The sequence below is a fragment of the Dunckerocampus dactyliophorus genome, chromosome 5 (assembly GCF_027744805.1).
Source record: "Dunckerocampus dactyliophorus isolate RoL2022-P2 chromosome 5, RoL_Ddac_1.1, whole genome shotgun sequence".
Taxonomy (NCBI): Eukaryota; Metazoa; Chordata; class Actinopteri; order Syngnathiformes; family Syngnathidae; genus Dunckerocampus; species Dunckerocampus dactyliophorus.
In genome coordinates, this window is record NC_072823.1 from 24,661,553 (window position 1) to 24,682,858 (window position 21,306).

Genomic DNA, 21,306 nt, shown 5'->3' on the forward strand with positions numbered 1-21,306 from the left:
ATTGTATATTTTTTAATTTCATTGTTTTAATTTGTTGTATTTGTATATAGTTAAATTGTTTTAATTTTAAAATCTTCGCCCTGTGTTGTATTCTGATTATAATCATGATCAACAAATTAAAGGCAAAATCATTCAATGTTCTTAAAACGTTCACGTAAAAAAAACATCGGTATTGGCAATACTGGTCCTGTATTTGCTTGGTATCGAATCGATACCATCATGTGCAGTATCGCCCACCCCTGCCAATCAGAGAAGCACCAGTGTGACGCCATCGTTATCGGCTCACCTTTGGATGCCAACACTCACACAGGTGAGACGTATAGCTCATGTTGCATGTCATGTGCATGTCGTCAGACATGCACGAGGACAAGGCAAGGATGTTCAGCTTGAAGCAGCAGGAATGGAGCATCTCGTTCGCAGGCTGTGGTTTTATGGGCATTTATTACGTGGGAGCCAGCAGTTGTCTTCTTCGTCGGTTCCCGGCTCTCATCCACAATGCTTCCAAGATCTACGGAGCCTCTGCAGGGGCCTTGATGGCCGCTGTCCTCGCCACAGGAGTCCCTCTGGGTGAGACAGCAGACATTCAACTTCTAAACTCACTCCATCTTGACCCTTTCACGACCACATTCATTCATGACAACTGAGTCATGAAACTCCACATCTTTTCCCCCTTGTTAAGATGATTTTTACAACCTAATTATAGCATTTACATTCCGTGAGTTGTTCCATAGTCTTTTATGCATTCATGGGTGAGGGGCATTTCAAGTCACTACATTGAGTAATAATGTGCCATTGAAATGCTTCTTAGCTAAGCAGCAAATGCACATCACACAGGAAGAGAGAAAAACAGACAAAAGTAAAGTGTCTTTGTGGTATACATTCTAATCCGGCATCAAATGGATTAAGAAGATCAAGATACTTTAGTCGTCAGTCTATATGGGGTGTCCCCCAAAAAATGCATAGGATAATACAGTATTATACAGTTATTTAAACAAGTTTAGTTCAATACCATGTACATAATATAAATACAAATATAATATAAATGAATACTTGCTTCATTTTAATGTAATTTAATGTAATGCAATTATGTTTTTTATATATATTTGTGTGTATATTATCTTATATGTATTATTTGTATTTATGTACAATACAATTTGTTTTTATTAAAATTTATTTTTTTAAATATATTTTGATGTATGTTATAAATGTGTGTGTGTGTGTGTGTGTTTATATATATAATATATGGATATATAGTATATTTGTATTTACAATGTTTTAACTAAAATTACTTAGTTGTAGTTATATTTAAAGTAATTGTTTCATGTATTATCTTGTGAATCCATTAATTACATCTATATTTTTTTGTAATATAATCATGTACATACATATTTCTTCTTTTTAATGTAATTTGCAATACTATTTTAATGTATATTTTATATATACACTGCTGACCAAAATTTAAGACCAGTTGAAAAATTGCAAGAATTTATATTTGGCACTGTTGGATCTTAAGGAGCGACCGGTCCACGGTGTACCCTACCTCTCGCCCAAAGTCAGCTGGGATAAGCTCCAGCATACCCCCGCGACCCCAGTGAGGACAAGCGGCATTGAAAATGGATGGATGGATGGATGGATGGATGGGTGGATCTTGAGAAGGTTCTAAGTAGAGCTTCAAAATGCAAAAAGTAAGAAATGGGAGTGAGACAAGAAAAAAACAAATTGAGTAAGAAATCTATTGTAAACACACATGAAAGTGAAATAGGCTGTTCATCAAATGATCAAAAGTTTAAGACCACAGCCTTTAAAAGCCAAAATCTTGGTAAACATGTGGACTCAATGTCATTTTCTGTCAGGTACTCACACTGTCATGATCTCTTGATGGCAAAGGCAAAAAAGCTTTCTCTCTTTGAATGCGGTCGGATTGTTGAGCTGCATAAGCAAGGCCTTTCTCATCGTGCCATTGCTGCTGAGGTTGGACGCAGTAAGACAATCATTTGAAACTTCTTCAAAGATCCTGAGGGTTATGGAACAAACAAGTCAAGGGGTAAACCCCCAAAAATGTTACCATCCCTGAGCCTGAGGGTCCAATTGGCTGTCTGTCAAGACAAAGGGCGATCCTCGGTTACTGGTGATCTGGAGGGCTTTTTCCTTCAATGGAACAAAGGCGTTTCAGGTTGTCCAGGGGCGTCGAAGGGCAGCTGGCTGTGTGGAGACGTTGCAGGGGGCATCCCTCATGACCTAAGGCCCTCTTCTGTGTGGTAATGACTGGCTTTTTCAACAGGACAACGCTGCTGTTCACAATGGCCGCCTGACAAAGGGCTATTTCAGTTTAATGCTTTTTTGCAATAAATTGCTTATTAAAAAAAATGTTGTCTTACTCCTATTTCTTCTTTTTGCAATTTGAAGCTCTACATAGAGCCTCCTGACGATCCAAGACTGTCCAGACTTTGGGGACACCCTGTACTGTATATAGAGTGTAACGTGCTTTGTTGTTACTTCCTGTAGAGAAATGTTGTGCTGATCTGATGTTCATGGCGAAAGAGGCCAGGAAGCACAAGCTTGGTCCTCTGCATCCATCTTACAACCTGCTGCAGCTGGTCAAAGACTCCCTGCTGGCCGGCCTGCCTCAAGATGCTCACCTGCGGGCTTCTGGGAAACTTTGCATCTCGCTGACACGGGTGCGAGATGGGAAGAACGTTCTGGTGTCTGACTTTGACAGTCGAGAGGAGCTCATTCAGGTGAGAGGCTATGCTGCCAAGCAATGATCGTGCTGCCGAGGTGTACCTAATGAAGCGGCTGCATATTACTTTAGGAGCTTGAAATGATACGGATGGGTTTTGTGTCATTTCCTGTGTCAAGAGGAAGAAGAGTGCATTTTTTTCTGTCAAAATCACTACACCCTTTCTGATTCATAGCGTTGCTTCATGCCACAATTTGACTTTTTCACAGGCGCTTCTTTGCAGCTGCTTTGTTCCGTTCTACTGTGGAGTCATTCCTCCCACCTTCCGTGGAGTGGTGAGTGGGCAGGACACTCCCAGCTTGGAACATTTTATTTGCATGCTGTACTGTAGAATTCAAGTCAAGGGTATGATCATGGAGCGAGAGAAGAAAAAATTATCTTTTTAATAACATCTGTCGCCATGTGGACATGCGCTGTGTCTCAATGCTCTGTTGAGTGGTTGCAATTCACCATTAAAAGGAGAGAAGAAGCGGGTAAATATTGTAATCATCATTTACGGGAGGCACAACGCTGTTAAAACTGGTGCACTCACTGAAGTGTACTAACAAAGGTGCTACATTAAAGACACACTTATAGTATATCATAGTATACTTACCCCATTCGCGCACTAGTCACAGTCAGAGAAGCTGCACTATTTCGCATGGCCTGCATGGGGTGAGAGTAAGCAATTGATTGATGATCAAATTGATTCCCTTCCAACCACGGCAGCATTACGTGGACGGCGCGGCCAGCGACAACCTGCCGCGCAGCCACAACAGGAACACCATCACTGTGTCCGCGTACGCTGGTGAGAGCGACATCTGCCCACGGGGGCGCACGCTCAACTTCCACGAGGTGCGCTTCAACAACGTCAGCATCCAGGTCACCTCAGAGAACATGTACAGGGTCACCAGCACCTTCTTCCCGCCAGAGCCAGAGGTGAGACGCAAAACGTGTCTGGACTTTTTCCAGTGAGGGCCACATACAGACAAATGTAAGAATGCGGGGTCATATTTTTCACTTTTGTTGAACGTACTAATAGTTTTTGCCAATAAAAGAAGTGTCGTGGGCTGCAAATGGACCCCCGAGCTGGACTTTGAATACCCCTGTCCAAAATGTGTTTAGATGATCGCAGCACTCAGCACTTGCAGCTCGCCAACACAAGAAATGTCATCTTGTTTTTGTTGTTATCGTCTTAATGAGAAACCTGTATCAACATAACTCCAAAGGAAGCAGTGCCTCACCAGCCATGAACCTCACTGCAGGTCACTGGTATATAGTATAATAACAACTGATCATTGTTTTCGTAATTATTATTGAAGTTTATAGCTCTTTACAGTTTTCTATTAACATTGGACAACTGGACAAAACATTGAAAATTGTCATTTGAATTTGCAATTTTCTTGGTTTTAGCATTTTTTCCTTTTAATTTACACACACATGCATGTCTGCATTTTGCTGAATTTGTTGCATCAATCATTGTCACCATTTTATTTGAAAAAGTGATACAGTGGAACCTTGGTTAATGTCTCTTAATCTGTTCCAAAAGATTTGACTCTGACCCGAAATGCTAACCAAATCAATTTTTCTCATAAGAAATAATGTAAATCCAATTAATCCGTTTCAGAGAGCAAAAAATGCTAACACAAAACATGTTTTTTATTAAAAAATGCATATAAACGCATACAAATTAGAGCTGTCAAATTATTAAAATGTTTAATCAGATTAATCACGCTTTTCAAATTAATCATGATTAGTCACACTATGTCTAAAATATGCCCATTTTTACTGTATTTTATTGAAAGAAAGCTACATGAGCTACACTGTTAATACATACATGTATTAACAGTGCCATGTAACTGAACATTTAAATCAAGTGAAGAGATGGAACACATGTCTGGAAATCTATCTACCTAACACTGGTTTCTTTAATAGCAGAATCAGACTTGAACCGCGTTATTACGCTCAATGAGGAGTTGTGTTCAAAGACACCGCGTCAGTTCATTTTCTCGGATTTCCGAGCATACTTAAACGCAGCCAATTGTACTTCCGCATTAAGAGTTACAAAGTGAGTGAGAAGAATATCCACTTATTGTTGCGTTTTTAGACCACACATACACGCATAATAAAGATGTTGTGATGTTCGGAGTCTCCATGAATGCATCTCGCGGTCTGCCAACAGTGGTGACAATGAGGAAGTGTCGTTGCAATGACGAATGGACTAGAGACGTGTTTGTTTTGTGTTTGAGATACGTACGTATAGTGTTGGAATCGCAATGCTGTTGATGTGTTCGGGTCAGATTAAAGTTATAAAAGAGCGTCAGACTCTGTGTGACTGTGGGGAGCTGCACCGTCCCAACGTCTGTTGTGATAACAGAGAGCTGTGGCTTGCCATGATGCATATATGTTAATTCCACTAAAAAGTAAAATGTAATTAATTAAATAAATTAGTTACTGCCGTTAAGGTGCTATTTTTGACGACCCTAATATAAATACATCCATCCATCCATCTTCTACCGCTTATCCGAGATCGGGTCGCGGGGGCAGCAGCCTAAGCAGATTTTCCTCTCCCCGGCCACTTGGTCCAGCTACTCCCAGTGGATCCCGAGGCGTTCCCAGGCCAGTTGGGAAACATACTGTAGTCTCTCCAACGTGTCCTGGGTCTTCCCCGAGGCCTTCTGCCGGTCAGACTTGCCCTGAACACTTCCCCAGGGAGGCGTCCGGGAGGCACCCTGACCAGATGCCCAAGCCACCTCTCATCTGGCTCCTCTCAATGCGGAGGAGTAGCGGATCTACTCGGAGTCTCTCACGGATGACAGTGCTTCTCACCTTATGTCTAAGAGAGAGCCCAGCCACCCTACGGAGAAAACTCATTTCGGCAGCTTGTACCCACGATCTTGTCCTTTCGGTCACTAACCAAAGCTCATGACCATGGGTGAGGGAAGGAACGTAGATCGACCGGTAAATTGAGAGCTTTGCCTTTCGGCTTAGCTCTCTCTTCACCACAACAGACCGATGTAGAGTCCGCATCACTGCAGACGCAGCACCAATTTGTGCGTTCCATCCTTCCCTCACTCGTGAACAAGACCCCAAGGTACCTGAACTCCTCCACTTGAGGCAGGATCTCATCCCCGACCCGTAGATGGCATTCAACCCTTTTTCGGGCGAGAACCATGAACTCTGATTCTCATCCCGATTCTGCTGATTCTCATCCTGGCCGCTTCACACTCGGCTGCGAACCGTTCCAGTAAAAGTTGAAGTTCGCGGCTCGATGAAGCCAGCAGGACCACATCATCTGCAAAAAGCAGAGACACAATCCTGCACCAACAAACCTGAACCCCTCAACGCCCTGGCTGCGCCTACAAATTCTGTCCATAAAAATAATGAACAGAATCGGTGACAAAGGGCAGCCCTGGCAGAGTCCAACACTCACTGGAAACGGGTCCGACTTATTGCCAGCAATGCCAACCAAACTCTGACACCGGTCATACAGGGAACGAACAGCCTGAATTAGCTGGTCCGATATCCCATACTCCCGGAGTACTCCCCACGGAATTCCTTGAGGAACACGGTCAAATGCCTTCTCCAAGTCCACAAAACACATGTAGACAGGTTGGGCAAACTCCCATGCACCCTCAAGGACTCTGCTGAGAGTGTAGAGCTGGCCCACTGTTCACACGGGTTTAAAGTCTATAAGCTCCTAAACTTTGCATAGAAACACGGCCACAAATGTCGCTCAGATTGAAGTTACAGAGATGTCCGCCATCTCCTGGTATTAACTACATGAGGCATCATATTAGCAGCAAATGTTGCTCGACGCAATTTTGCGACTTTGCCGCTGAAAGGGTTATATCGGTTTTCATTATTTCATTAAATTTCTATGACAATATTGGGCCGATAATATTGGTGGGCCGATATTATCAGACATCTGTAGTGAAAATGGTAATTTCAACAATAAAAAAGAAATTAACAAAAATAATCAAACCATTAAAATGAATGATTAATTATTAAGAAGTACTACAAGAATAAAAACTTTAGTCACAATTCAGCAGACAATCGTTTCAAATCATTTCAAAGTATTAAAAGTATCGATATTTTGATTTGAGAATCAATTTTAGAGCATTAGTATCGGAAGTGTACATATTTCAGTATCCATCCGCACATCACCACTTGGAAGACAGATCTTCTATTTCAATGGACAAACCCCTACAAATTTAAACAGACTGTAGGAACATACTGTACATAAGCACATGTACATGTCTTGAAGGTGATGGCTGAGATCTGCCACAATGGCTGCATGGATGCTCTCCGCTTCCTGCAAGACAACAGTAAGGGCAAAATAACCTCGAGTAAGATAGAAAGCTGTTTTCTCTTCATTGTCATTCTCTGTGCAGATCTGATCAGCTGTGAACCTCCCCGAGGGAGTCTGGAGCCTCTTTCGCCCCCATCATCATGTTGTGACGTGATGGAGGCACCTGTGGAAGGTCTGGAGTCTGGTGAGGACCAGAACTGGTGGCTGAATCCTGACCTCATAGAGGACCTTCCTCTGAACCTCAGGAAAGGTAACGCGCAACCTTCCTAGCAGGTACACCTACATAGGTGTCCTCAGATGCCCCGCGGGCCAGACTTGGCAAATACAGTGGTGTGAAAAAATATTTCCCCCCCTTCCTGATTTTTTTCTTCTTTTTTTGCATGTTTGTCACACTTAAATGTTTCAGATCATCAAACAAATTTAAATATGAGTCAATGACAACACAACTGAACACAAAATGACTGTTTGGGCCACCCTTAGCAGCAACAACTGCAATCAGGCATTTGAGATAACTTGCAATGAGACTCTTACAGCGCTGTGGAGGAATCATCTTTGCAGAATTGTTGTAATTCAGCCACATTGGAGGGTTTTCCAGCATGAAGCGCATTTTTAAGGTCATGCCACAGCATCTCAATAGGATTCAGGTCAGGACTTGGACTAGACCACTCCAAAGTCTTCATTTTGTGGAGGTGGACTTGCTGGTGTGTTTTGGATCATTGCCCTGCTGCGGAACTCAAGTTGGTTTTAGCTTGAGGTCACGAACAGATGGCCACACTTTCTCCTTCAGGATTTTTTGGTAGACAGCAGAGTTCATGGTTCCATTTATCACAGCAAGTCTTCCAGATCCTTATGCAGCAGAACAGCCCCAGACCATCACACTACCACCACCATATTTTACTGTTGGTATGATGTTGTTTTTCTGAAATGTGGTGTTACTTTTACGACAGATGTGATGGGACACACACCTTCCAAAAAGTAAAACTTTTGTTTCGTCAGACCACAGAGTATTTTCCCAAAGGTCTTGGGGATCATCAAGACATTTTCTCGCAAAATTGAGATGAGCTTTAGTGTTCTTTTTTTTTTAGCAGTGGTTTTGGTCTTGGAACAGTTTTTGCCCAGTGTCTTTCTTATAGTGGAGTCATGAACACTGACCTTAACTGAGGCAATTGAGACCTGCAGTTCTTTGGATGTTGTTGTGGGGTCTTTTCTGACCTCTTGGATGAGTCGTCACTGCGCTCTTGGAGTAATTTTGGATGGCCGGCCACTCCTGGGAAGGTGCACTACCGTTCCATGTTTTCGCCATTTGTGGATAATGGCTCTCACTGTGGTTTGCTGGAGTCCCAAAGCATTAGAAATGGCTTTATAACCTTTTCCAGACTGATAGATCTCAGTTAATCTCAGTTCGGTTTTAATGAGGGGAGGCAATCACTTTTTTCACACAGGGCCATGTAAGTTTGGATTTTTTGTCTCCCTTAATAATAAAAAGTGTCATTTAAAAACTGCATTTTGTGTTCAGTTACGCTGTCATTGACTAATATTTACATTTATTTTGATGATCTGAAACATTTAAGTGTGACTAACATGCAAAAAAAAAAGAATCAGGAAGGGGCCAAACACTTTTTCACACCACTGTATGAACTTGTTGTCGTGTCAGTGTTGTGTGCCGCCTGCAGACAAACACACCCTGCTGGCGGGCTGCTGTCTCACGTGTCTCACAAGGTGACCTCCATCCTGTGGCTCCCCAGCACCAAGTCGCTAGAACCCGCCTTCTCGCTGGCCCAAAGGTGAGACGATCTCCTCGAAAGTGATACTTGTCTGCCCCGCTGACGATGTAATGTCTCCAAAAACCATCTTGAGTAAACGTGAAGATAGTTTGATCAAAATGTGATTGCGTCATTGTACTACCCTACCTGGTGTGTGTACTTACCCGCCTGGTTCAGCTAGACCTGCGTTCTGCCCTTGGCTCCAGGTTAGTTTCTCTTGTCATTATGATTTACAAAGAGCAAACATAATTGTTCGATAATTTAGTGGAACTTCTTTTTTCGTCACTGTATTTACATTATTTCCTTTGGGGAAAAATTGCTTCGGTTTTTATACGATTTGGTTTTCGTCAGACCTTTTGAAACCCTTTCATAACAAAAACCGAGGTTTCACTGTATTAATACAAATGCTGATGTTGCAGACTGCTGCACTGGCTGCCTGGCGTGAGCAAAGATGTGAGCTGGTTCTCCAGCATGGCGGGAGACTTCTACAAGAGAGCCTGGCTGGCGGATGAGGAGGACGACGGGTGTGAAAGACGGCGTGATGAAGGTGCTTACAGTGAACATGTTTTAACACTCTGCGGTGTCCACAGCACGCCGCCGCTCATGCGCAAGTGCTCCAGCCTGCCAGCGGACCTCAACTTGTTCCACATCCAGGACGACGGCAAGACCACGCCCACGTGTGTCCTCTCGCCCTGTGACATGGACCACATGCCCCTCACGCCCCCGCCCACTCCTACCTTCGACCCCAAGTCAGGAAGTGAGATGACACTATGATGCTTGAGGAAATGAATTCATGTGTTCACTCTTGAGAATAAATGAACTTAAACCGTCAGTGGACATTTTATGAGGTACATCAGCTAATGAGACACAGAAAGACAATCATGTTGACTTTTAATTGACACTTTTACCAATAGGAAACATTCTGGACTGGTGGTCATGTGACAGTCATCTGACTGTCCCAGGGTATGGCTTCTCCAAAATGGCAGAGTGCCAGGTAGACCTGAGTGGTGGGTGATACGGCAAATTTTGATATTGATACAGAGGCAGTATTGCCAATTTTTGCTTAAATATTTTCAATGATTTTGTGATTTCGCTTTTTATTTGTTGATCATAGTTACAAAATTATTTTAGGCAAAAAAACCCCAACAAACTCATTAGTGAACAATATATAAATAGAACAACATCAACAATGTTGAACAACACAACAAAAAAACACAGATATTTGTGAAAGTAAACACGGAAGACAACTGAAAAACATCCAGCTCATCACGCTAATATCAATCTGGTATTGATACTATCAGTGCTTAGATCGATCCGCCCGCCCCAAGTACACATGTGGAGGCGCTAAATCATTTCCAAAAGCAATCTTTTTGCTATTTTAAATCAATTTAACAATTGGAATGCCTAAATCATCTCTCGAATATAACAATGCAACTGTTCTCACTATATTTATTCAATGAATTCATCTAAAACAAGCTACAAAAATATCGCTATCTGGATTTTAGCCTTAAAATTGCTGTGGAAAGTTAAAAAAAAAAATAAACAGCATAAATGCTAAAAAGTCACTTAATACATGTCACCTTTAGTTCAATTCAAAGTATATCTGTGGTACCAAGCACAAAAAGGTGGAGTTCTTTTCCAAAAGGAATGCATTTACATCACATAACTTCACATGAATTATTTGGAAATAAAACCAAACATCACAAATGTCTTCTTTTTCAGGCAGTGTGAACCCGATCCACCCTCTCACCCCCTCCCATCTGCAGTGGGTTGGAAGATAAACATGTCATGAAAGTGTTGTAATGCTGCACTGTCAACTCTTTGACCTTTTCAACGCATAGCCCTCCACTGTAGCAGAGAAAAGGTCATGATATTCATGACAAAAAAGCTCAAAAATAATGAAAGAAAATGATATGCTGTACTAGCAATTTGATGAAAAAAAAGCTTGTACTAGGCATTTCTGTGATGCCAATGTATTACTCTTTTGAACACATGTTGTTTTGAGAAGCCAATCTCTTTACTTAAATATCCCCATCAAGTAACAGGAATTGCTTTCCTCATCACCGATATCCCAAGTGGGGCAGGGGGTAAGTCACTGTTGATGCACTTCGCTGCTGATGGGGGTGTCCTACAACTTCATGTCAAAAAATTTGAACTACCTTTTTAGGTCAGTGTTCATGACTCCACCATAAGAAATACACTGAGCAATAACGGCCTGCATGGAAGAGCTCCAAGACAAAAACCACTGCTGAACAAAAACAACATAAAAGCCTGTTTCAGTTTTGCCAGAAAACATCTTGTTGATCCCCAAGACCTTTGGGAAAATACTCTGTGGTCTGACGACACAAAAGTTGAACTTTTTGGAAGGTGTGTGTCCCATTACGTCTGGCGTAAAAGTAACGCCGCATTTCAGAAAAAGAACATCACACCAACAGTAAAATATGGTGGTGGTAGTGTGACGTCTGGGGCTGTTTTGCTGCTTTGGTACCTGGAAAACTTGCTGTGATAAAAGGAACCATCAATTCTGCTATCTACCAAAAAATCCTGAAGGAGAATGTCCGGCCATCTGTTTGTGACCTCAAGCTGAAACGAACGTGGGTTCTGCAGCAGGACAATGATCCAAAACACACCAGCAAGTCCACCTCTGAATGGCTGAAGAAAAGCAAAATGGAGACTTTGGAGTGGCCTAGTCAAAGTCCTGACCTGAATCCAATTGAGATGCTGTGGCATGACCTTAAAAAGGTGCTTTATGTTGGAAAACCCTCCAATGTGGCTGAATTACAACAATTCTGCAAAGATGAGTTGGCCAAAATTCCTCCACAGTGCTGTAAGAGACTCAATGCAAGTTATCACAAATGCTTGATTGCAGTTGTTGCTGCTAAGGGTGGCCCAACCAGTTATTAGGTTTAGGGGGCAATCACTTTTTCACACAGGGCCATGTAGGTTTGGATTTTTTTTCCCCCCTAAATAATAAAACGTTTAATTTAAAAACTGCATTTTGTGTTCAGTTGTGTTGTCACTGACAAATATTTACATTTGTTTGATGATCAGAAACATTGAAGTAGTGGCAAACAAACAAACAAGGGGGGAAACACTTTTTCACACCCAACATATAATGTAATATAACAGAAGATAACATAACACAAAACATATATACCCTGTACATGGTAAACATATAACATAATACAACATAATGTATCAATCCATATAACAACACAGCACAACATAACAAAGAACACAACACATAGTACATAACTTAAAAACCTAGAAAAGCACTATATTAATATGATTTATTATATACTGTATATGTATATATATATATATATATATATATATATATAGGACAGTATATACAGTATTTGAGTGATATATATAATACAAAATGGTTTTTTTTTCATGTTTAATGTTGAAGTCAATGAAAGACCAGTGAAGGGTTAAATGAGATGAGTGAGTGTGGCTGTGTGCTATGAAAATAGCGGTAGTAAACTAACCTTGTAGGTTGCGCAACACCACACGGCGGCCTCAAAGAGAACAGCAGATGTTGACCAAAGCCTGCAGTGAAGATCAGCCGTTATCTTGCTGCTGCTTCTTCTTCATGGCGCTTGAAAGCAGACAAGATGAAGAGTGGAACATCTCTTTGGCCGGCTGCGGCTTCAGGAGCGTCTACTACCTGGGAGCGCTGACTTGCATCCAGGAGCGAGCGCCTCACCTCATCCACGGTGCTTCCAGAATCGGCGGCGCGTCGTCGGGATGCCTCGTGGCTGCGGCGTTGACCGTCGGCCTTCCCATTGGTAAGGAGTGACCTTTGGCCATAAACAACAGGTGTTCATTGTCAGGATGTTGTCATGCATGGAACATCTTTCGTATACTGTTTATGCTCCCGTGTCCTTTGTGGGAAAATAGGGGATCGTAGGCGATAGGACAGCTTGGCAGGGTCACTGCTGAGTTCAAAATAATAGGGAAGAAATTCCAGTGTGAGGTTCAAGTCCAAAGGAAGCGATATGGACCATGTCCTTTTTGATAACACAAAGACATCAACAACACACCAGGGAAGGCAATTTGTGTCAAAATTGCATCTGAACGCTGCATGGAAAATGTGTAATTATGGGGGAAAAGCGTGAATGTAGAAAATTGTGACCCTGAAAATTTTGATGATGGAATGCTTTGAGAAATATGGGAACATTTCAAGTGAATTGTAAGCGTTGCAATCCTCGAAAATCTGGAATTTTTGTAATGTCAAAAATAGATGAATGTTTTGTTTTTTGAATGGTTTGAATGGGTTGATAAATGTGGAAGTAGTAAAATGTTCCATTCGTCCTCAGAACATTTGTGTGTGGACGTGTTGAGTGTGGCCAAGGAGGCCAGAAGACACCGCCTGAGCGTCTTCCACCCAACCTTCAGCCTCCTGCGGACGGTGCGGGACTCCCTGAGGGAGAAGCTTCCAGAAGATGCCCACCTGAGGGCCTCGGGGAGGCTCTGCGTGTCCCTCACCAGAATGTCTGACGGGAAGAACGTCCTGGTGTCTCAGTTTGACAGCAGGGACGAGCTCATCCAGGTCCACTTTGCCCTCACTCCTCATGGTGGTCACCTCAGCACAGAGGACGACTGACTCACCGACATTCCTGTGTCTTGGTGTTCATCTTTGGCGCCACGCTTGAGTTCCTCCTTGTGTTCAGCCTTGTGTCCTTTTTGTGTGCATCTTTGTTGCTCCTCATGTAAATCCATGTGTCCATCCTTGTGTTCATCCTTGCGTTCATCCTCAAGTCCATCTTTGTGTCCATCCTTGTGTTCATCCTCGCGTTCCTCAAGTCCGTCTTTGTGTCCATCTTTGGGTCTATCCTTGTGTCCATCCTTGTGTTCATCCTCGCGTTCCTCAAGTCCGTCTTTGTGTCCATCTTTAGGTCTATCCTTGTGTTCGTCCTTGTGTCCATCATTGTGTCCATCCTCAAGTCCATGTTTGTGTCCTTCATCTTTGCAGGTGCTGATGTGCAGCTGCTTCTTCCCCATTTACTGTGGCTTCATCCCACCTTCATATCGTGGAGAGGTGAGCCTACAGAGATATGGGCATCTTGTATAAAAATATTGTATATACAGTACAATATGTATATACTGTCGCTATTGTATACACTATATAGTGTATATAGGTGGTGGGTTCTTGCTTTGTGATGTCTAAAGAGGCTTGAGTTGTGACCTTTGCCCTGACGTGTGTGTCAGCTGTTCATGGACGGTGCCCTGAGTAACAACATGCCGCTGTTCGAGCAGCGTAACACCATCACCATGGCCCCCTTCTCCAGCGAGAGCGACATCTGCCCCAAAGACACCGCCTTCACATTTGTGTCCGTGCACTGCTCTAACCTCAGCATCCAGGTGACCACAGACAACGTGTACCGCATCTGCACGTCCTTCCTTCCCCCTGCACTCGAGGTGGGTCTCCTTCTGGAAACATGGAGGCTTTCAGCTGCAGATGACCAACACAAACAAATGTTTACGAGCAGGAGTTGGCTGACATCTGCCACAGCGGCTACGTGGATGCTCTTCGTTTCCTGAGACAAGAAGGTCATGAGCCTCATCAGCACCACCAACCTTCTTGAACATTACACGTCAACGTTGTCTTTGTGCTACAGGTCTGCTTGGAACGTCGTGCTCGCAGGCCAAGGCAGACAGTCCGAAGCTAGCTGAGGGACAACACCAGTGGCGGGAGCAGAAACACACAGAGAACCTTCTACTTAAGAGAGGTCTCACTTTATGCAACACCACCTGGATGCTTTTTATTCAACCCTCTGGAATGCACAACCTCATATATGCGGTGTACGCAGGCGCAGAACGCTAGGTGGCGTAGCATCATGACACAGTCACACAAACACTTCCTTTCAACACGTATACAGTAAATCTGTCAAGTAAAACCAGTTATGATCAATATTGACCATGACTTTGTTATTGTGTTGTCACATTTTTGTTCATTTGTAAGTGCTTTCGTTGGAGGAAAGACACCCGCTTTCAAAGTGTAAGTGAACAGGCGATGAAACATGACACCACCCGTGTATGTGTGGGGAAGAGCTTGTCATCAGATAATTAAAGCACCAGTAGCCGTTTGGTCGCAGAGGGAGAGTGGAAAGGTGAACAAATACTTACACAGGTGTGACATTTCAATAACGTTAATTGTCAGCTTTTTTTTTAGGTGGACAAAAAAAAAAAAAAGTATTTTTGGAATGGGACGCATTTTTTGTTGTGTACATGGTAAATTGTAACTGCGTGAGGACTTGCTTGAGTGTAAATACTCTCAACACGAAAGTATGTAAAACTACAAAATCCTACCCTGGACTATGAAGGGTTAAAAGATTATTTTAAATCCAATAAAATCGCCGTTTGCTTCACGAGCAAATATTCTAATAAGTCAAATGTTTTATTCTGTGTATTGGCAGTGCTGTGTGCAGCGTGCGGGGACACAGGTCACGTCGGTGCCGGTACATCCCATCCACTCAGAACTTTGTTCTGTCTGCTGACTCCACTCATGTTGACTGCAGAGTGGATCTTCTTCCTCATAAAGAGGTAAAGACAAATATTGGCTTGATGATTGGTGTGGTGTTTTAACATTACCATCGTTAAGTAAATAGCAAAGAAAATCATCCTAGAAATGTAAAACAGATGAACTGCCAGGCCATATTCCTGGTATTTAATCTACCTATACACAAAAATAGATTAAATACCAGGATATATTCCTGGTATTTAGTGTGTTGCCAAAAACACAATTATTTTCATATTAAAAAAAATCCACTAACTGGTGTGATTGACAGCCTGCTGGTGACCACCACCAACCTCATTGGACAGTGGAGGCCATGACGACAACAAGGTGTGTGCATGCATTCATTTGGTGTTTAAAAAAATAATAAAAAAAAAAACACATCCAAGTGTGTTAAAGTGGCTGAAAAAGAACATTAAAGCGAACTGCCATCATGTAAAAAAAAAAGCACCATCAGGATATTTTAATAAACAAACATCACCTAATGTCCTCAATAACATTAAAAAAACCTAAAACTGCTGAAGAGTAAACAATAAGTTCATGGCGAAAGGCTGCTGAGGTAATTCACGGTGGAATCCGTGATGCGTTTGAGACCCGGATGGTGAGTTCATAGTGGATGTACATTTTAAAAGACAAGTCACAGCATCATTTAGTTGATGTAACAGCATAGCTTCTTAAAAAGCACATTCTTAAAAAGGACATCTGTCCACGCTGAAAAGCACTTTTTGACCCTCCAAGAGCAGTAGTCCTCGATGCTCACTCTTACTGCATCACTGTGCAGTATTTCTGTCACTAGGAGATCACTGGGAGCCTTAGAAAACAGCTCTTAATCAATGTGAGGCTGGACGAGTCCTTGGTTGTCCCTAAAAAGGACAAGCCCGGGAGACCCCACAGATGGACACAGTCCAAAATCTTGAAGAAAGTCTTCGCATAAGAACTGAAGTTGTTTTAGCTGCACTTCCTGTAGGTCTCAAATGGTTTGTCCATGAAGTTGAGAGCTGAGGGCTTTAATTTGCACACTTCCGTACTTACACTTTACATTAAGTATACTGTGTACACTGCATACTTGGTTCCTAAGAGTGTCAATTTGGACAGTGTAGTGCTGTCCCACATCCGGAAATGACTACTGCAATATTTATCCAACTGCAACCACTGAACTTAGTCCCTCCCCTTCCACTACGTAGCCAAGATGGCGATGATGGAGGGTGGTTAGGGTCTATCGCCGTACACTCACCATCCGGGCACTGACAGTGTACGGCGTTTTGCCGTACTTCTCAGCGTGAATCCACTTACATGTGTACTCAAAATGCTAAGTGTACGTACGGAAGAGTGTGAATTCAAACAGAGTGATGCTAGGGAAGTTAGCTGTTTCAAGGAGTGTGCTGCCCCCAATTGGTCCGGAGTGTGAAGTGCAAGATTGAGCCAGTTTTCCTTTTCGGCAGCAAATGAGCGGTTTAAAAAGGACAGTCAAAAAGTCATTGTCCCTGATTTGAGGTCGGTGAAAACGACGTCCGTGAAGATCATCGCACAAGAACAAAACAAAATTCTAAAATGAGAGCAGAAAGAAGATTCTGCAAAATGCCTACCAAGTCTATCTAAGCCTGTACCATGTCCACTAATGATTATTATCACGACGGGAGGATGGCAGCGTGGCCTCGCTAACGTCTTCTCCTCCTCACACGCCACCGTCTTCTCCTCCTCCGCTGATGTCTGGAATCTCATTGCCGAATGACTGCGACTTCCATTGTCTATCGGGACATTGGCCTTCTGAACTTTGCGATGTGCTCGCCTCCTGTGCTCGCTCTGCTATACGGGGTGAGAGGGGGACACACAAATGTGAGGTTACGCCAGTATAACTTGCATCCTTACTTCTGCCAAGGATGTTTTATTTAAGAGTAGGAGTATCATTAGTGTGTTTTTACTGCATTTAATGGCTCAAAGAAGATGTTAGATTGACATGTGCTTACCTGTGTTTTCACTTGGTGAGAAGGGACAGTGTCCATTGGCCTGACCCTGGCCTCCTTCAGCTCCTGGCTCCATGTATGCGCCACCGTAGGCGTCCTCGTAGCCTGGATCGTACTGCTCCTCCTTGATGGCAAGCCTCTTGGCATCCTCTGTGGACACGCAGAAGAGTCAAGTAAACACAGCATCTCACCCGCATCATCATCGTCATCCATACCCTTTGCCAGGTTCAGGTCAAAGGAGTAGTTGACCTCCTCGATCTCTCTGGGCCTGGCTGTGCCCCGCAGCTCATCTCTGAGCTCCCTCAGCTTGATGTAAAAGTGCACTTTGTCCTGAGCGCGAGGGAACTGAGCACAGCGAGCGCTGGATGAAGGCATCAGGTACAGAGCCTGAGAGCAAGGCACAAGACATTTCAGGACTGCTTTCTTGTCTTTTCATTCAAATTGACAGGATTTTGCTCACTTTTGATTGATGCCGACACACAATATTCCATTCAGCTTATTAGAAGTCAATTGTGTCTGAAGTACAATGATGGGAGATATACCACAGACCAAGTGGAACACATGGCAGACATTTGGGATGTTTGTTCTAAAATACTACTAATGTATGTCAAAGATGTGTGACACATACAGTACCACTCAAAGTGTCTCCAAACTTTTGACTGGTGCTGTAGTGTTACATTGATGGTTACGTTCATGGTGAATATATTCCTTATTTGAAAAGAACTCAACTTGACACTTTTTTGTGTTTAATACCACCATGAATGTACTTTGAATTGAAATAAAAGAACATATATTGTTTTAAAGTAATAAAAAAGTGACATTTTTGAGTGACTTATTAGCATTTTTGCTATTATGACAAATACATCAAATCAGGCTTTCCTTAGCAATTTTAAGGCTAAAAAGGCAGATAGTGATACTTTCCGAGCTTGTTGGATATGAACCGTGTGAAGAAATAAAGTACGAAGAGTTGAATTGTAATATCTGACACCATATTAATGCATTACAATTGTTATACGCCTTTAAAATGAGCTTTAACTGCAAAAAAACTGACACCAAGCCATTTTGGGGAAGCCGTATCCTGGGATAGCCACATGACTGATGCATGACAACCACACCTAAATGTTTCCTATACGTCACTTAGGGACTTCATGAGTTCAAGACAAATTACCATGTCTGAAAAGAGATGAGAATATTTACTATTTTCTGGTTAAAAAGGGAATATTGTCCGCACATACTGCAGATGTGGTGAGTATTAAACTGATGGATGAAAGATGTTTACTCACCACTTCACAATCAGGGATCTTGTGTGGCTGCAAACCAAATTCAAGTTTCTTTGGTTTTTTACCAAATAGTTCTCTACAAAACATTTCATATATGCCTGTTTGGAGGGGAAAAAAAACATGACATTAATAAATCTCTTCATGGAACCGTTTCTACGTCCATAGGTTGGCATTGCTTACATTTGCCATTGAAGACGGCAATGAGAGGTTTGTAGTTCTTTAGTTTCTCCACAAGAATTTTGCCTCCTTCGCGCAGCTCTTTGCTGTAGTGACAAAAAAAACAAACAAACATCTTTTCAACCAATACAATAACAACATTTTCAATAAAACAAACACATGTTGGGACGCCGCCTACCTTGAGAGATCTTTGCTCCCTGGCGTTGCCCTGGCAACCATGTTGGTGAAGCCCATTTTGTACTTGCCCGGCAAAGTGGTGTCGTGCATGTGGTTGAGCTGCTCTTCCGTAAACCCCGAAAGGAAGAGACATTTCCCTGAAAAATAAGAGCAGGCAGCTGATGATCTCTTTGACTAACAAAAGGTGCCTAAACATAAAGGTCTTCATTGGGATCTTTTGCGGCAACACCAGATCACAGAAAATAATAAAAAAAAAAAAAACCTTTGGCTAACAAATACCACTTAAATGGGCACATAATAGTAAATAATAAACAGTAATATAACAAGTTGTAGCTATAAGTTGGACCAGGACATGAGGAGGCACTCAAGCAGGTTTCAGTCTAGCATCATTTTTGTAGCCCAAAACCAGTTTGACAAAACTTACAAAAATGATTTCCAGGACCAGGAAACCAGCGTCCAATGTAAGCTGCCATCAAGCCTGGATTGATGCCAATCTGTAAGGAGGAAAATAGACAATGTTTTGTGCTGCTGGGCACCACTTTTAAAACACATCAACACGGACTGCTTACGATGACATAGTCCAGATTGTGCTCCAGCAGGTCGGGGAGGGTTTTTTTCATGACTTCCTCCTCAGACATTCCTTTGAAACGGTCCACTTTCCGCTTCACCTTCTTGAAGCTCTCATCAATCTTCTCCTGCTTTCCGTCAGCCTGACCCTCAGTGTTCTTCTTAGGCTTCGGGCCCGGTTTGGCCTTGGGAGCATTAGGGTCCTTTGGGGGCTTAGGTGCCTTTGGGGGCTTTGGGGCCTTTGGGACTTTCGGTGGTTTAGGTGCGCCTGGTTCCTTGGGCTGAACTGGTCTGCCTCTCTTTTTGGCTGGGGCTGCAATGACAATTTAATATCAACAATCGATTATAATCGTCTTTTTAAATATTTACTAATCAACAACATATAGGTATTTCCTTTAAATGCAAATGTGCAGAAATATTTCAATAATATTTATTTCTGAAGGGAACTGAGGTGAGCTGTAGAACTTGATGGAAACGTGCCTTTCGACAAATTAGACAGTGAGGATAAAATTACGTTTGGTCAGGTTGGCAGGCTCCTGCTGCTCCATCATGGGCTGAGGGTTAACCATGGGAGGTGCGGATGTTGCTCCCGTCTGCGTCTCTGGGTAGTGAGACTGATGGTTGAAAGCGGAGTACTGGGCTTGGAGAGCTTGGAACTGCTGAGTAGACTGAATCCTGAGGCATGGCAAAGTAATTATTGGGGGAGGGCGTATTGACACATTAAAACATTAAACATTTCCTGGTAATTATATTTAACAAATCATAGCATGAACAAAATGAACTGGATTTAATTAAAAAAAAAAGTGTATGGTGCACATGCTTTCAATGTTCATCACACTTGAAGGATTGCATACATACACTCATGTGAAAACTCACCACTGCTGGAGATACTCCGAGGACCCGACAGGCAAGGAACCATTCAGCCTATCGTCCATCTTTTGGGCCTTTAATTTTGTTAAATAAATCAACATGCATATTGACACATTCAGATGAATGGAAATGTAGGTGTGAAATGGAAATACGGTGGCCAACAGGGGCTTGCAGCATTTCTCCTGTGCAGCAGTTTTCGGGGTTTCTGTAAGTGTTTTGGCAGCATTTTTCTTTAGCAGACAGTGGAGCATTTATGTGATTGCAAAAAATTTTATTTGTAAACTTTTGTTTTATGGCATTTGTGTGTTTTTGGTTTTGGACGTTGCTGAGCGTTTGCCCCGTCGGCCACAGTACTGAACGCATGTGCGGAAGCACAACAACAAAATTACTAAATCAAAACTATAATAAACAGAGGTAAGAAGTGATAAGTTATGACAATGGTGAAACAATGAAACAATATGTAACGTTACTGCACATCCTGATTTATAAAACAGACACTTGTTAAAAGTTAAATACCCCATTCTTCTACGGCTGAGCTAACAATGTTGTGTAAACCTGGCGTTTTGGTGAACAATTGAATACACGGTTATCAAAAGTTCAACTTGAGAACCACGTACGTTTAATGGTCGTCGATATAAATTTAATTTATTCGGGAAATTCTATAGAAGAGACACAGCTTTGGCTAAAGTTAGCCAACAGCTAGCTTGGTACTACAACTAAGCTAGCACGGATGAATGATTTCGCTTCTCTAATAGAATTGAAAAGAAAAGCGGTCGAGTGTTAACATGTGAAAGACGTACCTACCGGCGTGTGTTTTTTAACAGATTCTTCGGCAGGGAAGTTGTTATTTTTCCATATATGCTGCTCTTTTACTCAGAACATTAGAGTAGCTACAGCGGCAACAAAGACGTGACAGCGCAGTCCCAGTCAACTTTGACACAAGGCGATTCCAAGTCT

At 42.5% G+C, this 21,306-nt stretch overlaps 3 protein-coding genes and 1 long non-coding RNA gene across 9 annotated transcripts; 2 read left to right on the forward strand and 2 right to left on the reverse strand.

Annotated features, from left to right (window-relative positions):
* The first annotated feature begins 300 nt into the window (after window positions 1-300).
* On the forward strand, window positions 301-9,568 carry LOC129181126 (patatin-like phospholipase domain-containing protein 2). The gene is made up of 9 exons (XM_054775852.1): window positions 301-567; window positions 2,506-2,738; window positions 2,950-3,015; window positions 3,449-3,658; window positions 6,987-7,047; window positions 7,114-7,281; window positions 8,686-8,815; window positions 9,214-9,318; window positions 9,385-9,568. Exons 1-9 carry the CDS (start codon window positions 327-329, stop codon window positions 9,566-9,568), a joined length of 1,398 nt encoding a protein of 465 aa, XP_054631827.1. The 5' UTR covers window positions 301-326.
* Window positions 9,569-9,729: 161 nt separating this feature from the next.
* Window positions 9,730-12,598, reverse strand: LOC129181906 (uncharacterized). Its single transcript, XR_008570522.1, has 3 exons — window positions 12,504-12,598; window positions 12,286-12,395; window positions 9,730-9,794 (listed from the first exon to the last, which is right to left on the reverse strand). It is a non-coding gene; the product is annotated as an uncharacterized LOC129181906 (long non-coding RNA).
* On the forward strand, window positions 12,308-18,028 carry LOC129181905 (patatin-like phospholipase domain-containing protein 2). The gene is made up of 8 exons (XM_054777669.1): window positions 12,308-12,585; window positions 13,117-13,349; window positions 13,773-13,838; window positions 14,009-14,218; window positions 14,290-14,350; window positions 14,419-14,529; window positions 15,217-15,343; window positions 15,589-18,028. The coding sequence occupies exons 1-8, from the start codon at window positions 12,333-12,335 to the stop codon at window positions 15,632-15,634; spliced, it is 1,107 nt and encodes a 368-aa protein (XP_054633644.1). The 5' UTR covers window positions 12,308-12,332; the 3' UTR covers window positions 15,635-18,028.
* Window positions 14,754-21,295, reverse strand: LOC129181903 (G/T mismatch-specific thymine DNA glycosylase-like). 6 transcript variants are annotated; one of them, XM_054777665.1, is made up of 11 exons: window positions 21,154-21,295; window positions 20,356-20,423; window positions 19,994-20,154; window positions 19,482-19,792; window positions 19,337-19,406; window positions 18,914-19,049; window positions 18,739-18,821; window positions 18,562-18,656; window positions 17,494-17,665; window positions 17,282-17,428; window positions 14,755-17,117 (listed from the first exon to the last, which is right to left on the reverse strand). In XM_054777665.1, exons 2-11 carry the CDS (start codon window positions 20,412-20,414, stop codon window positions 16,990-16,992), a joined length of 1,362 nt encoding a protein of 453 aa, XP_054633640.1. In that variant the 5' UTR covers window positions 20,415-20,423; window positions 21,154-21,295; the 3' UTR covers window positions 14,755-16,989. The 6 variants fall into 6 exon arrangements, with proteins under 6 accessions (XP_054633643.1, XP_054633640.1, XP_054633641.1 ...); XM_054777664.1 differs by having other exon boundaries at window positions 14,757-17,120; window positions 21,150-21,292; XM_054777662.1 differs by having other exon boundaries at window positions 14,758-17,120; window positions 21,154-21,294.
* Window positions 21,296-21,306: the final 11 nt, after the last annotated feature.